The sequence below is a fragment of the Hipposideros armiger genome, unplaced genomic scaffold, assembly GCF_001890085.2.
Source record: "Hipposideros armiger isolate ML-2016 unplaced genomic scaffold, ASM189008v1 scaffold_176, whole genome shotgun sequence".
In the NCBI taxonomy this organism is placed as follows: Eukaryota; Metazoa; Chordata; class Mammalia; order Chiroptera; family Hipposideridae; genus Hipposideros; species Hipposideros armiger.
The window spans coordinates 1,760,632-1,773,883 of NW_017731526.1; the positions used below are offsets into that span (position 1 = coordinate 1,760,632).

Consider the following 13,252-nt stretch of genomic DNA (forward strand, 5'->3'; position numbering starts at 1 on the left):
AAACCAAAATGTTACTGTCATGTTTTTAGAGCCTAGCAGATGGCCCATTGCTTCCCCAGCAACAAATACTGTAGGGGCTGAGTTTCTGCTCTTCGCCCTGCTCGAAGGCATAAATCAATCCCTAATTCAAACTGCTTGTTTCCATCAGCAGTTCCATGGCTCCTTCTGAATACACATGTCAATCCAAGGATTTAACACTATCATGGCTGTTTTTTAAACACAGGAAATGGAACTGTGGCCCTGAATCTAGATGGTTTCGGTGTTTTTCTTCAGTTTTTACCATACCATAGACAGCATGGAACTAACAAAATAGAACAGCAAAGTAAAAAAGCAAAAGCAAAATCTGATCTTTCACATTAGATTTTTCTCCCCCCTAACGTATCCAAGTGTTAGTGTTATCTTGAAAACTCCTTTATTAGGGGAAAGAAAATGAAACAAGAAAATCTTGCAGTGAAACCTTGAAGATATATCACTTGTTCAAAATGGAAATTGAGAGGAAACAGAACAGCATGGATATCATGTTACTATTTATTTGGTTTTCTTCTATCATTCTCCTTGATTAAGCCACTTTGCTTTTTTTAAGGGTAAAACAGTCCAACAGTAATTTATTAATTTGATAAGAAGAGCTTTCTCACAAAGGGAGCGTTTTCTTGAGCCTACACTCTGCATGTTTCCATGGAAATTATGCTGCAGCTGATAATTGCCAAATCCCTGCACTCTGAGGCAGTTGTCTTTCCTAAGCTCTGGATGCAACCTGTCAGAAATGGAATCTATCACTCCCTTCACTCTTAACTTGAATCTCTTCTGAATTCCCTTGCTTGGTGAATGGCCCCACCATACAGACATTCATCTAAGCCTGGCACCTGAGAGTCATCCTTGATTCCCATTTCTTTAGCTTTCTCAGTCATCAAGTTCTCCTACTTCTGTCTCCTTCATACTGTCCAATTCCAGACCCACCCCTCCACTCCCAATGATATTCTCATAGTTCAGGCCTTTCTCACTGTGAACCTCCATGACAGTACCCTATCTAGTCTTCTTATTCCCAGGGCCATAGCTCCTCAGATGCCAATTTCATTTTGGCATTCTCCTGCCGAAAAGGCCTGCAGTGATTCTGCAAATGTTCAGATTTACCCCAAAGTAACAAGAATAGTATAATGAATCTTCATGTGCTTATCATCTAGCTTTAGTAATTATTAACAAATGTACTATTTAATTTCACTTATATCTCCTATTTCCCCCACACACCCTTACTGAATTATTTTAAAGTAAATACCAAAAATCATACCATTTCATCTGTAAATAGTTCTGTCTACAACTCTAAGAAGTAAGGCCTCCCCTTTTTAACATAAACATATTTCCATTACCACACTTAATAAAATGAACAATTCTTTAAGATTATCCAACTATCCACACAGTGTTTGAATTTTGTTTCAAAAATTGCTTTTTTAAAGTTTAAAAAAAAATTGGGTACAAGCAAGATCCACACATTGCATTTGGTTGATATGTCTTTTGAGTCTCTTTTAAGATAACGCTATCCTTTTACTTATTTGTTTGACACTTATTTGTTAAAGAAAGCTGCTCACAAAGCAGCAGAGCAAATCTGAAGTACCCACATTCTAGACTGTGCTGATCATACCCTGTGGTGTCATCGAACAGGTTCCTTTATCTCCTGTTTTTCCTGTAAACTGGTAGTTAAAACTAGAGGCTTCACTGGATTCAAGTAGCCAAATTTCCTCATCTTTTCCCTGGATTTTGAGTCATTGTCAAGACAGGTTTTGCCACTCCAAGGGTACTGAAGCCTATATTTACTTCTAGNAAAAAATATTTCATGCAATGAAAACAAACAAAAAGCTGGGTTGGCAATACTTATACCGGACAAAATAGACTTTAAAACAAAGCCTATAACAAGAGACAAAGAAGGACCCAGTAATCCCACTTCTGGGTATTTATCTGAAGAAACCCAAAACATTACTTTGAAAGGACATGTGCATCCATATATTCATTACAGCATCATTTACAATAGCCAAGATATGGAGGCAGCCTGGGTGTCCATCAATGAATGAATGGATAAAGAAGTGGTGGTACAAATACACAATGGAATATTACTTAGCCATGAAAAAGAGTGAAATATTGTTAGCTGCAACAACGTGGATGAAACAGAAACAAACTCACAGACACAGAGAACATTTTGACACTAGCCAGATGGGAGGGGTCTTGGGAGGGTTGGTGAAAAATGGGGAGAGATTAAAAAGTACAAAGTGGTAGTTATAAAACAGTCACGGGAATGTAAAGTATAGCATAAGGAATATAGTAAATAGTATTATAATAACTAGTATGTATGGTGTCAGATGGGTACTAGATTTATTGGGGTGATCACCTGATAAGTATAGAAATGTCTAATCACTATGTTGTACACCTGAAACTAATATAATATTGTATGTCACCTGTAATTAACACTTTAAATATTGGATTTTGGAAAAGTCATAATGTATTTTTTCTATGTTTTTCATTGCAAAAATGACTTTTCTGACAACCCAATATGCATATATATTTTAAAAACACAAAAAATGTGGGAAAGACCAAGGAAAATGTCCAAACAAAGGGAACAGTGTAGTAAACTTAAGGAAGGAGGGAGTGAAGAGAAAAGAGAGAAGGAGGAAGAGAAGAGAGAGAAAGCCAGAGGCATATTTGAAGAATTAAGAGAAAATCAGCCTGGCGAAATCATGAAGGGCCATTGTAGTCCTGAAGAGTCTTATAATTCATGTTAGGAAGGTTGTGGTTTACTCTAAGAAAGCTTCTGGAAGGTTTTAAGTGTCACCAGCCCGTTGCAATGACCATCCATGGAAACCCAATAATGCCTTTGTTGCTGCTGAACAGCTGCTTCTCTGCATCAATGGGTTCCGAGTCAAAGTCTGGGGAAAGCAAATGTGATTGGCAGCGCTGAGACTACAAGCCCATGGCTGAGCTTGGGATGGTGGGGGAGGGGGTGTGAGGATGAGAAAAACAGATGCCGATTCTGTAGTGGAAGTGGCTCTACCTGCAGTGTATACCCATGAAATGGGGAAATCCCCCAAACGTAAAGGGATGAAGTTCAGATGTTGGGCAGTCAAAATGTGGCCAAGTTCCCCTACACTTGGAATGCCTTTACTTGCAATAACAAAGTATCGTATAGAACAGGATAGTTTGGGAAATGCTGTTCTAGATAGTTTTCACAAGAACTGATGTCAAGTCAAACTTATGGACTCTACTTTCCAATTTAGCACTCAGCTATATCATATTTTCATGATTCATAATATTTGCTAATTGTCCCATGTATTTGTTTTGTCTCTGTTCGATGATTTATCTGTGATATATTAGGAATCAAGCATGTATTTGACACCTAGTACACCAAGCATGTATTTGACACATACGAGTACACTACACTTACTGTTTCTATATGAGGTAGACTAGCTAAGGTTGTAGCTTTCAACAAGTCCTAAAATAACCTCCCTAGCATGTCAGAGAAGTATCTGTTCTGAATTCTTCAACATTATTTCTATAAATATTTCTCTCTCTCAGTTTGTTTTCTTCTTGTGGGACTCCTATTATGTAGATGTCAATACTTCTCCTTCTGCTCTTCCAATTCCTTAATTTTTTTTTTGTTTCTATTCTACGTCTTTTTAGATCCTCAACCTGATCCTCCAGTTCTCTCATCCGTTGTTCATGCTAATGTCCAATACCCTGCTGAGGTCTTTATGGAAACCGTATTATTTTTAAAATCTGGATTTCCAGTTGGTTCATCTTTATAACTGTAATCTGCTTCATTTTAACAATGTCCTTCTATCCATAGCTCTTCGAGGATATTCTCTTTGTTTATTTTAAAGTCTTATTTTTCCTGTTTATTAATTCTGCTACACCTGGTAAAGGTCGTTCAGCTTCATGTCTCTCATTTAATTTCCTTCTGCAGATCTGTCACAATTTTCTTGTGAGCTCCCTGCGGCATCAGCTACCTACGGTAGACTGAGAACCGCCCCCCCCTCCCCAGGGAAGGGGCTAAATATCAGGAAAGTTTAGAGTAGAAGGGAGATTGGCAAGGAAACCTCGGCACTGACCACGCCCCTTTTCAACTCCTCCCCACCCCAGTCGGCCTCCTCCCATCAACTTTTACTTTTACATCACATCCAGCCTCTTTCCTGCTTCGCTAGTAATCAGGCCACGCCTTGTGAAGGGGGCTGTGAGGGAGGAGGGAATGCGGAGGCTCAGAGATCTACCAACACAGTGGTCATCCATCTCCACTCCAGCCGGCATCCACAGAACCCAGCCAGCCCCTCACAATGGTGATAAGGCAGGGAAGGTGGCATCCACCTAGGCCAAACTGAGGGAAGCAAGAAAGGAACCCAATGAGAAAGCTCTGCCACAACTTCTTCTTACCCATGGCCTTTTCAGTTGTGGGCTGCCATTTGCCTCACTCCAGGAGCTAACCGTCTTCTGTCTCTCCGGAGTTTCTCAGGTTTTGCACTGGCCCCTCCGCCCCACTGACCTCCCTCTGCCTTTAGGCATCTGCAGACTTGGTTCCTGGGTGAGAGCCGGCATCGGTGTTGGTTCACCATCCTCCCAGGTAGTGGAGTCTCCTGTGTGTGATTCCTTTTCTCCTCTTTACGTTTCCAATCTTTTTCTATTTCCCGCTTATACACCTTCTCCCATGAGGGGGTTGAAGAGGGAAAATAATTATTTTATGGTTTAAGGCAGAGCTCAGGATCCACTCCTTGAATTTTATTTACATGTTGAGTGATTGCACTGTAGGCAAGTTTCTTCTAGAGCTATTCTGAGGCCTCCTTAATTAACGCTCTGAAGGTAGAAAAGTACTAGAAAATTATTGTTATGATTGTTAGAGTTATGATCTGACGTTTATCAGCTATTTATTTCTGGAGTGGTATTTATTGCCAGACTGATGCCACGTATGATTTTAAGTATTTGTCAGGATATAAGTATTACCTAAAGGAAACGTCTTTCTAAATTAGACAAAACTGACTGTCTGTAAACATCTTCCTCTTCGAAATCTTTGAAAATTTCTTGAGACAGCAGCAGAGGCCTCACAGAATGCCATGTTTACAGACAAAACCATTTCTATTCATGGAACGAACATTGTGGCAGAGATTATATATATTACTTGAATTCTTCTCTGATGCTCAGGTTGGATGTTCCTCTTTAAATGGGCATGGGGTTTCCTCCCTGCCACATCTTGGTCCCTGATCACCTATGTCTGGGTCTGTATAGCCATCTTCCAACAAATGCCCTAGCAACCCACCCCATGAGGACTTTTAGGGGGGTGTTTTGGGGAATGCCTAGCATCCAAATCCCTGGCATGTGTTAGAGGAAGTTCCTTGACGCCACCCCCCTGTGTGAGTTCTGTGAGAGGCAAGACTGACTGTGGATGCCAGAGGAGCCAGATATATGACCCATGCTCGAATAGTTGGACGCTCCATTTGGTACTTTCCATGGTGATTAAATGATACAAAGATGAAGGGAGAGTTTAGAATTCACTGGCAACAGTGACACCACTGGAGTCCAGGGTCGCAGTGCCCAGGGGTGACTATATGTAATGGCAGTGGAGGTGGCGGTACTCTGGTAAACATCTCAAGCAAACCATTCCTGCAGCATGGCTGTTGCTATAATTTTTTTCTTTATTTTAAGCTCTAAAAGTATTTTATATTTGCCTTCATTTTCTTTTAAAATTTCCCCCCACCCCCCTACCACCTTCGTTTTGGCAACCATCAGCTTGTTCTCTGTATCGATGGGTCTGTTTCTGTTGTTTTTAAGGTTCATTTGTTTGTTATTTTTAGATTACACATATAAGTGAAATCATAATAGTATTTGTCTTTCTCTGACTTACTTCACTTTGNTATATATATATATGATATAGCCTAAAATATATAGCTTCTCTTTCTCTTTCTCCCTTCCTGGAAAAGTGAGGAAAGGAGGAAGGGAGGAAGAGAGAGAGAGAGAGAGACTATATGTTTTATATAGTTTCTGAAAAAGCACTGCTATTAGCTGCCTCTCTTTTTGTCTCAGCCACCTGCAGAACTTTGCATTGTCTTTAGTCTCATTAACCTGGCTCATTTCTCCATCGCTCTGCCCTGGAAAATGAAATATGGTCAGGGGACCCAGATGAAGCTAGTAGTGCCCTGAATAGTCATGTGCTAGCCTAGATTCTGTGTTATTAGGCATATTAGTTTCCTAGGGCTGTAACAAAGGACCATAAACTAGGTGGCTTACAATAACAGAAATTTCTTCTCTCACAGATCTGGAGGGTAGCAGTCTGAAATCAAGGTGTCAGCAGGACCATGCTCCCTCTGAGACTTTGGGTAGAACCCTGCCTTGTCTCTTCCTAGCTTCTGGTGTTGACCTGTCAATACTTGGTGCTCTTTGGCTTGTAGCTGCAGCACTCCCGTTTCTGCCACTGTTGTCACATGGTGTTTTCTCTGTGTGTCTCTGTCTTCACATGTTGCTTTCCTCTCTGTGCATGTCTGTTCAAATTTTCTGCTTCCTATATGGATTTCAGTCCCACTGGGTTATGGCTCACCTTAATGACCTCATCTTAATTTGATTAGGTTTGCAAGGACCTTATGTTCAAATAAGGTCACATTCACAGGTCCCAGGGGTTAGGACGTCGACATATATTTTGGGAGGACATAAAGCAACCCATAGCATTACATTTGTAGAATTTTTAAGCAATAAAACCATTCTCTAAGACTCTGTACCTTTCCCTGACCATCAGCTTATCTTCCACTGGTACCCACCCACATGCTGGGTGAAGGCAGGCCTGCTGGAAGAGCGCATTATGAGACTGTTATATGAAAACAGCTTCCCTTGAGCAAAGTAGACTTGCTGTTTTGAGTTTTTTTTCTTATTAGAGGCTAGAAAGTCCTATTAAATGAAGTAATCTATCCCAAGCTTTTCATAACTACTGCAGGGAACTGGGCTGCTTCAATCACAGGCTATACTTTTCTTTTTTAAAAAGAAAATCATTAAAATAATTGCTGTAGCTATTGATGTGACTTTTTAAAATTCCTTCTACCTGATTCAGCCTTGGAAAAATCATCTTTGTAAACTTATGCTATAATGAAGAAAGATATGTTGACCTGGATTCTATATCTCACACTCACATCTACTATCTGGGTGACCTTGGATAAATCTTTAAATTTTCTGGGCCTCAGTTTCCTCAGCTGTAGAATGGGAACAGTAACACCCAGACTATCCGCTTCCCTAGTCTATGGGTGGCAGTGTTTGGTGACCTGCAGAGCACCAGGCAGAGCAGAAGGCAAAGTTGTCCCACCCAGGCTTTGGAGCTGTCCACTCCCACACATTCACCAATCAATCAGTTATTGACGTTTTGTTTTCTGTGTGTGGAGACATACTTATAAGTCCAATTGCTCCTGGCAAAGGAGAAGGTTATGCTGTCCATCTCTTGTAGGATATTAATTTCCTTTCACAACTTGGCTTCCAGCTTTCCTGTAACAGCTCATTCATCTCATTGAAAAGAGCAGTGTACCCCTTGGGAGCTATTTATTTCTTTACTTTTAGATTCTCAGCATTTTGTGTTCAGAGCACTTTCTAAGCAGCGTGCTTTACAGACCTCATGTTACCAATTCATTATGCCAACAATAGCTGAGACACAAATACATTCATATATCCTTTCTTGTTTTGGTTTATGATCGAAATTTTATATTGAATATTTTAATTCCAATAAAAACATGGGAAAATATTGAAGAGAGGTATAAGAATTGGCAGGCCAGGAATGCAGAACAATATATAGTCTAGATTCTAGCTACTTTAGGATGAACTTTGTTCATTCAATAAATATTTGACTGCCCCTCCTGTGCCAGGCATTGTTCAGGGCACAGGAGATGTGTCATTCAGCTGTGTAGACATAGTCGCTGCCCTCATTGAGATCATAGGTTTGCACATGGAATGACAAGTAAACAAGCCATTGTATTAACATTCAAATTCCTGTACAAGTGCACAGCATCGACTTTCAGGGAAACATTTTCCTAAAACATGAAGAAGGATTAACCAGAAAAATGTGGGACAGGGATTTCTGGTCAAGTCCCGGCAGGGGGTGGGGTAGGTGGGTAGGTAAATGCTGCGCTTGCATCCTCTCGTGACCACATCAAATTACAACTAAACTACAGTGCAACCATCATTGAGAATTGTCTGAAGTCTAGCTGAGCAGAAGTCCTGAGAAGAAGGAGAGCAAGGGATTAAAAACCTATTTGAAGGAATACTGACTGAAAACCTCCCTAACCTGGAGAAGTAAATAGATACACAAGCCCACCAAGTGCAGAGAGTCCCAAACAAGATCAACCCAAAAAGGCCCACACCAAGACACTTCATAATTAAAATACTAAAGGTTAAAGACAAAGAGAGAATATTAAAAGCAGCAACAGAAAGGCAGATAGTTACCTACAATGGAGCTCCCATAAGACTGTGAGCTGATTTCTCAACAGAAACTTTGCAAGCCAGAAGGGATTGGCACAAAATATTCANCAAATGTTCAGATTTACCCCAAAGTAACAAGAATAGTATAATGAATCTTCATGTGCTTATCATCTAGCTTTAGTAATTATTAACAAATGTACTATTTAATTTCACTTATATCTCCTATTTCCCACACACACCCTTACTGAATTATTTTAAAGTAAATACCAAAAATCATACCATTTCATCTGTAAATAGTTCTGTCTACAACTCTAAGAAGTAAGGCCTCCCCTTTTTAACATAAACATATTTCCATTACCACACTTAATAAAATGAACAATTCTTTAAGATTATCCAACTATCCACACAGTGTTTGAATTTTGTTTCAAAAATTGCTTTTTTAAAGTTTAAAAAAAAATTGGGTACAAGCAAGATCCACACATTGCATTTGGTTGATATGTCTTTTGAGTCTCTTTTAAGATAACGCTATCCTTTTACTTATTTGTTTGACACTTATTTGTTAAAGAAAGCTGCTCACAAAGCAGCAGAGCAAATCTGAAGTACCCACATTCTAGACTGTGCTGATCATACCCTGTGGTGTCATCGAACAGGTTCCTTTATCTCCTGTTTTTCCTGTAAACTGGTAGTTAAAACTAGAGGCTTCACTGGATTCAAGTAGCCAAATTTCCTCATCTTTTCCCTGGATTTTGAGTCATTGTCAAGACAGGTTTTGCCACTCCAAGGTTACTGAGGCCTATATTTACTTCTAGCATTTTATGGTTTTATTTTTGTAATTAATACTAGATATGGTATGAGCAATTATTTCAATTTTATCTTTTTTTCACATGGCTCTTCAGTTACTACTTATTAACAAGCCCCTCTTTTCTCCACTGATTCCAATCTCTCAAGGCTTGTCTTGATCACTGCCTTCTTCTCTAATTAATTTGCCTGCAAATGTCCCCCATACCCAATTACCCGCTGTTTCTCAAAAGGGCTATATCTTCAGGGACTGGCCTTTGGCTATCCTTATCCCTGAAGTCCTTCTGTGGGAAGTCTTCTTTGATATTGCCCTTTCCTACCAAATAAGTGGGTGACCCCATATATGGTCTTTGGTTACCTCAATATGGTATATAAATACCACTGTGAAATAATCGAAAAACTATATATGGTCTCTGCCCCCACTTTCTGCACAGAGTTAAAACCCTTATAATTTCCTAAGTGATAAGAGCACTAGGAGCATCTTTTGTTGTAATATTTGATCTTTGACCCTGGTTCTTGACAGAGCTTCTAAATCCCTTGGCGATTCCTGGGTGATAGGAGTCTTCTTTGTTCTAATAAGGACTCTTGGTGGGCTCCTGGATAGCTTCAGGATAGAAGCTGGTCACCAGAAAAAACAACCAAGCCATGAGAAGGTTGGAGCTTTCAGCTTCAACCCCCTATCCTCTGGAAAGTGGAGGGCACTGGAGGCTGAGTTAATGAGTGGTCATGCCTACATGATGAAGCCTTCATAAAAATCCCCAAAATATGGTGTTTGGAGAACTTCTGGGTTGGTGAACCTATCTATGAGCTGGGAGCGTGGCGTGCCTAAACTCTACAGAGACAGAAGCTCCTGCACTCAGGACCTTTCTGGACCTCATCCTGTGCATCTCTTNGATAAATAGCCAGGAGTGGTACTGTTGGGTCATATGGCAGCACTATTTTTAATTCTTTGAGGAACCTCCATACTGTTTTTCAGCTGTTGCTATAATTCCCTGTAGCTTAGTCTTCCTTGGTCCCCAGTCATAGTCTGAGCCTGGTAACGCAGGTTTGTAAGCTACCCAAATCTTTCTAATAAATTAATTTTCTGCTTATGTTAGCTGGTTGATGTCTGTTGCTTGCAGCCAAGAATGTTGCCAGACCCCACATCCGCTTTCCTTCTTGTCCAGTTCACTCACATCCCACAGCTATCTTGGAGCCTTACTGTCCGCAGACCTCTGCAAACCACCTCTGCATGCCCAGACTTCACCCTGTTTGCCTCTCTCTTTATCCTCCAGTTTTTCTCTTTATTACCCAGGTAAACATTCTGTCTCTCTTAGAAAGCTATAATTCCTCCACTCTGGTGAAGATGGCATGGGGAGAGAAGGGGAAAAATACAAGATCCCTTTTTGCAAATATTGGAGAGGATAAAATAAAACCCTGGGCTTTTACATGTTAATTTTATGGGGAGCATAGCACATGCTTCCAGTTAGGTTAACTAAAATAGTGTGAGTCACTTTGTCCACAAAAGGGCAGTTAAATCTAGAAACAGCCAGTTATTCCTGTTTGTAATGGCTTTTCGTTGTAGCTGTTTAGTGGGGTTGCAGAAATACCAGTTCTAAGGATTAATACTGTCCTAGAGTAAGCTAGCTGCTTGGGTCTTTCTGTGTCTAGCACAAATAATGAACCAGCATGGATGAAAATAAAGCACAAAAGAGATGAAGATTGGCTCTCTTGGCCCACAGGGAGTCAGAGTAAGATCATGGTTTGGTGGGTGGCTGTGGCTCCATGAAACACTGAAAAAAAAAAATCTACCAGCTTCTCAGTTTTACTTAGTATCAACCCTGCTTGCCTGACTTACACAGACAAGTGGATGCCTGGACAATTCATGGGGGAAAACAAATATGAAAAACCTTTTGCTTCAATTTTCAGTAACTATCAGGGCATCAGACATGAAGCTCTTAAATTGCGTGGTCAAACGACCTGACTACAGAAGGAAGATTACGGCATTTTAAAATTATTTTTATTGTTGTTGATAAAAAGATGTGTTCTTGTGAGAGGACGAGTACTTTAGTAGAAATATCCTCAGGAATCTGTTATGTTCCTGACTTAGCTTCAAACTAGTTACATGATTTTGGATAACTAATTTATTTTATCAGTTCTCAGTGTTTCCTTCTATTAAGTGAGAAAAGATTGAGTGATTTTAGCCCTTAAGTTTAAAATACAGTTCTCTTTCTTACGGTTTTGAGGATTATTTTATGNCTAATGATTTAGTAACTCTGTTATGTTCACTGGGTGTATATCTTGGGGGTGTTTAGGTTCTTGGGTCCTTCCTTGCTTCCTTCCTTCCTTCCTCCCTTCCTCCCTTCCTCCCTTCCTCCCTTCCTTCCTTTCTCCCTTCCTTCTTTCCATCCTTTCATCATACCCTCCCATGTTCTCTCTATCATTCATCAAACATTCACTGAGTCAGGAGCTATGGGAGGTGCCGGGCAACCCTGTTGCCTACCCAACAGGCAACGCTGTTCTTGCGGAGCCAGTGATCTAATTAGAGAGACAAACAGTGTTATCACCAACAGCACAATGTGATGTTAGTACGGTAACAATGTGATCAGGTACTGTGGGCACATGGAGGACAAAGTGGCTACCCATGAGGGGGAGTCAGGGAAAACAACACAGAAGCTGGCCAGCCACTTCCCAAGTTATAGTGAGGTTGGGCTCACCCACATAGGTCCTGCTGTTGCCTGCCTGATGCACATGACCTTGACTCACAGTGTTAGGGAAGCTTACATCTGGTTAAGTGCTCAGGGAGATCATCTAGTCCAAAGGTTCCATTTACAGACCACAAACCTGAGACATAGAAGTGATGTGATTTCCCCAAAGACCCTAAGCTATGGAGGAATCATCATAAGGACCCCAGTGTCTTATGTCATAGTCTCCACATAGTGCTTGGTCAGATCATGCTATCACAACTACTTTGAATCCCTGGCTCCACTGAACACCACTGTGGGTATAGGCTTCTCCTACCATTCCACTGTGAAGTCTTTAAACTTCTCCTACTGTTCCACTGTGAAGCTCTATACATGAAGGGAAGAGACACGCTATGGACTATGAGATGTTATTTCTANGTTGCACAGAAAACATAAGGCCCTGCTGCCCAGCTGTGAGCAGGAGAGGTCAGAGGTGCTAAGACAATATGCCAAGTTGATAATTTCCTTCTAGAGTGCTGATCTGTAAGGAAGGATGCTGGACTGAGCATGCACAAGCACAGGAAGAGCATACGAGTGAACAGAGAAAGGTCCCAATAAATCCCGCTTACTGCAGCTGGAAGTGCTTGATCCTGGTAACCAGCAGTTTGTACTGGGCACCCCGGGGTGCCATGGATGCTATATCTACAAATATCAGCCGCTCCAGGGGTCCTGTTTCATTGGTGGCTTCTGAGGGACATAAGGTGCGGCTCACTTCCTGGTAGTTGTAGCTCCTCTGGAATCTATAGCAGCCAACGGAGGGAAAAACCAGCAAGAATGAGAAAGAGACTCCATGAACAAGCAGGAAAGGAGTCTATTGCATTTCACTTCTCCCTGAATTTGTTTTCAAGCCCTTATATTTTAAATTTCAGACAGGACCTATTCATAGTGATTTTAAAATCAGTATTTCTGACGTAGGGTTCTATAACATACGAACAGGGATGTGAGGACTTGTGATGAGCAGTTCACTTAGTCTGTGTCTACATTACACTAAATTGTCCTCCTAATTCAATGAGGAAAAATAGCAAATTGTGAAAGGGAAACTGTCCTGATAAAACAAACAAGGGATTCCATTTTTCCATTCTTTAAGCTTTTGCTAAGTGGAGCATAAAGAAAGCCCCAAAGTGGCAAGGCAAGGCTGTCAGAGACAGTATTTTTAATCCTCAAATCCTTAACCTCTAAAAATGATTTCATACCATACTGTATGTCCATGTCTGAATGCCCTCTGGAGTTTTTCTTGTAGTGCTATAATGCTTTATGTATTGTGGTTTCCCCCATGAAAATATAAAGTCCATGAGGGCAGGGACTTTGTTGGT

The 13,252-nt window shown here is 40.7% G+C and overlaps 1 protein-coding gene across 1 annotated transcript in view; it reads right to left on the reverse strand.

Annotated features, from left to right (window-relative positions):
• SIDT1 (SID1 transmembrane family member 1) overlaps positions 1 to 13,252 on the reverse strand; it is an 86,521-nt gene that overhangs the window by 60,354 nt on the left and 12,915 nt on the right. Inside the window, exon 2 of the mRNA XM_019652225.1 lies at positions 12,509 to 12,679. Coding sequence (XP_019507770.1) covers positions 12,509 to 12,679 — 171 coding nt within the window. The remainder of the gene's footprint in view (positions 1 to 12,508; positions 12,680 to 13,252) is intronic.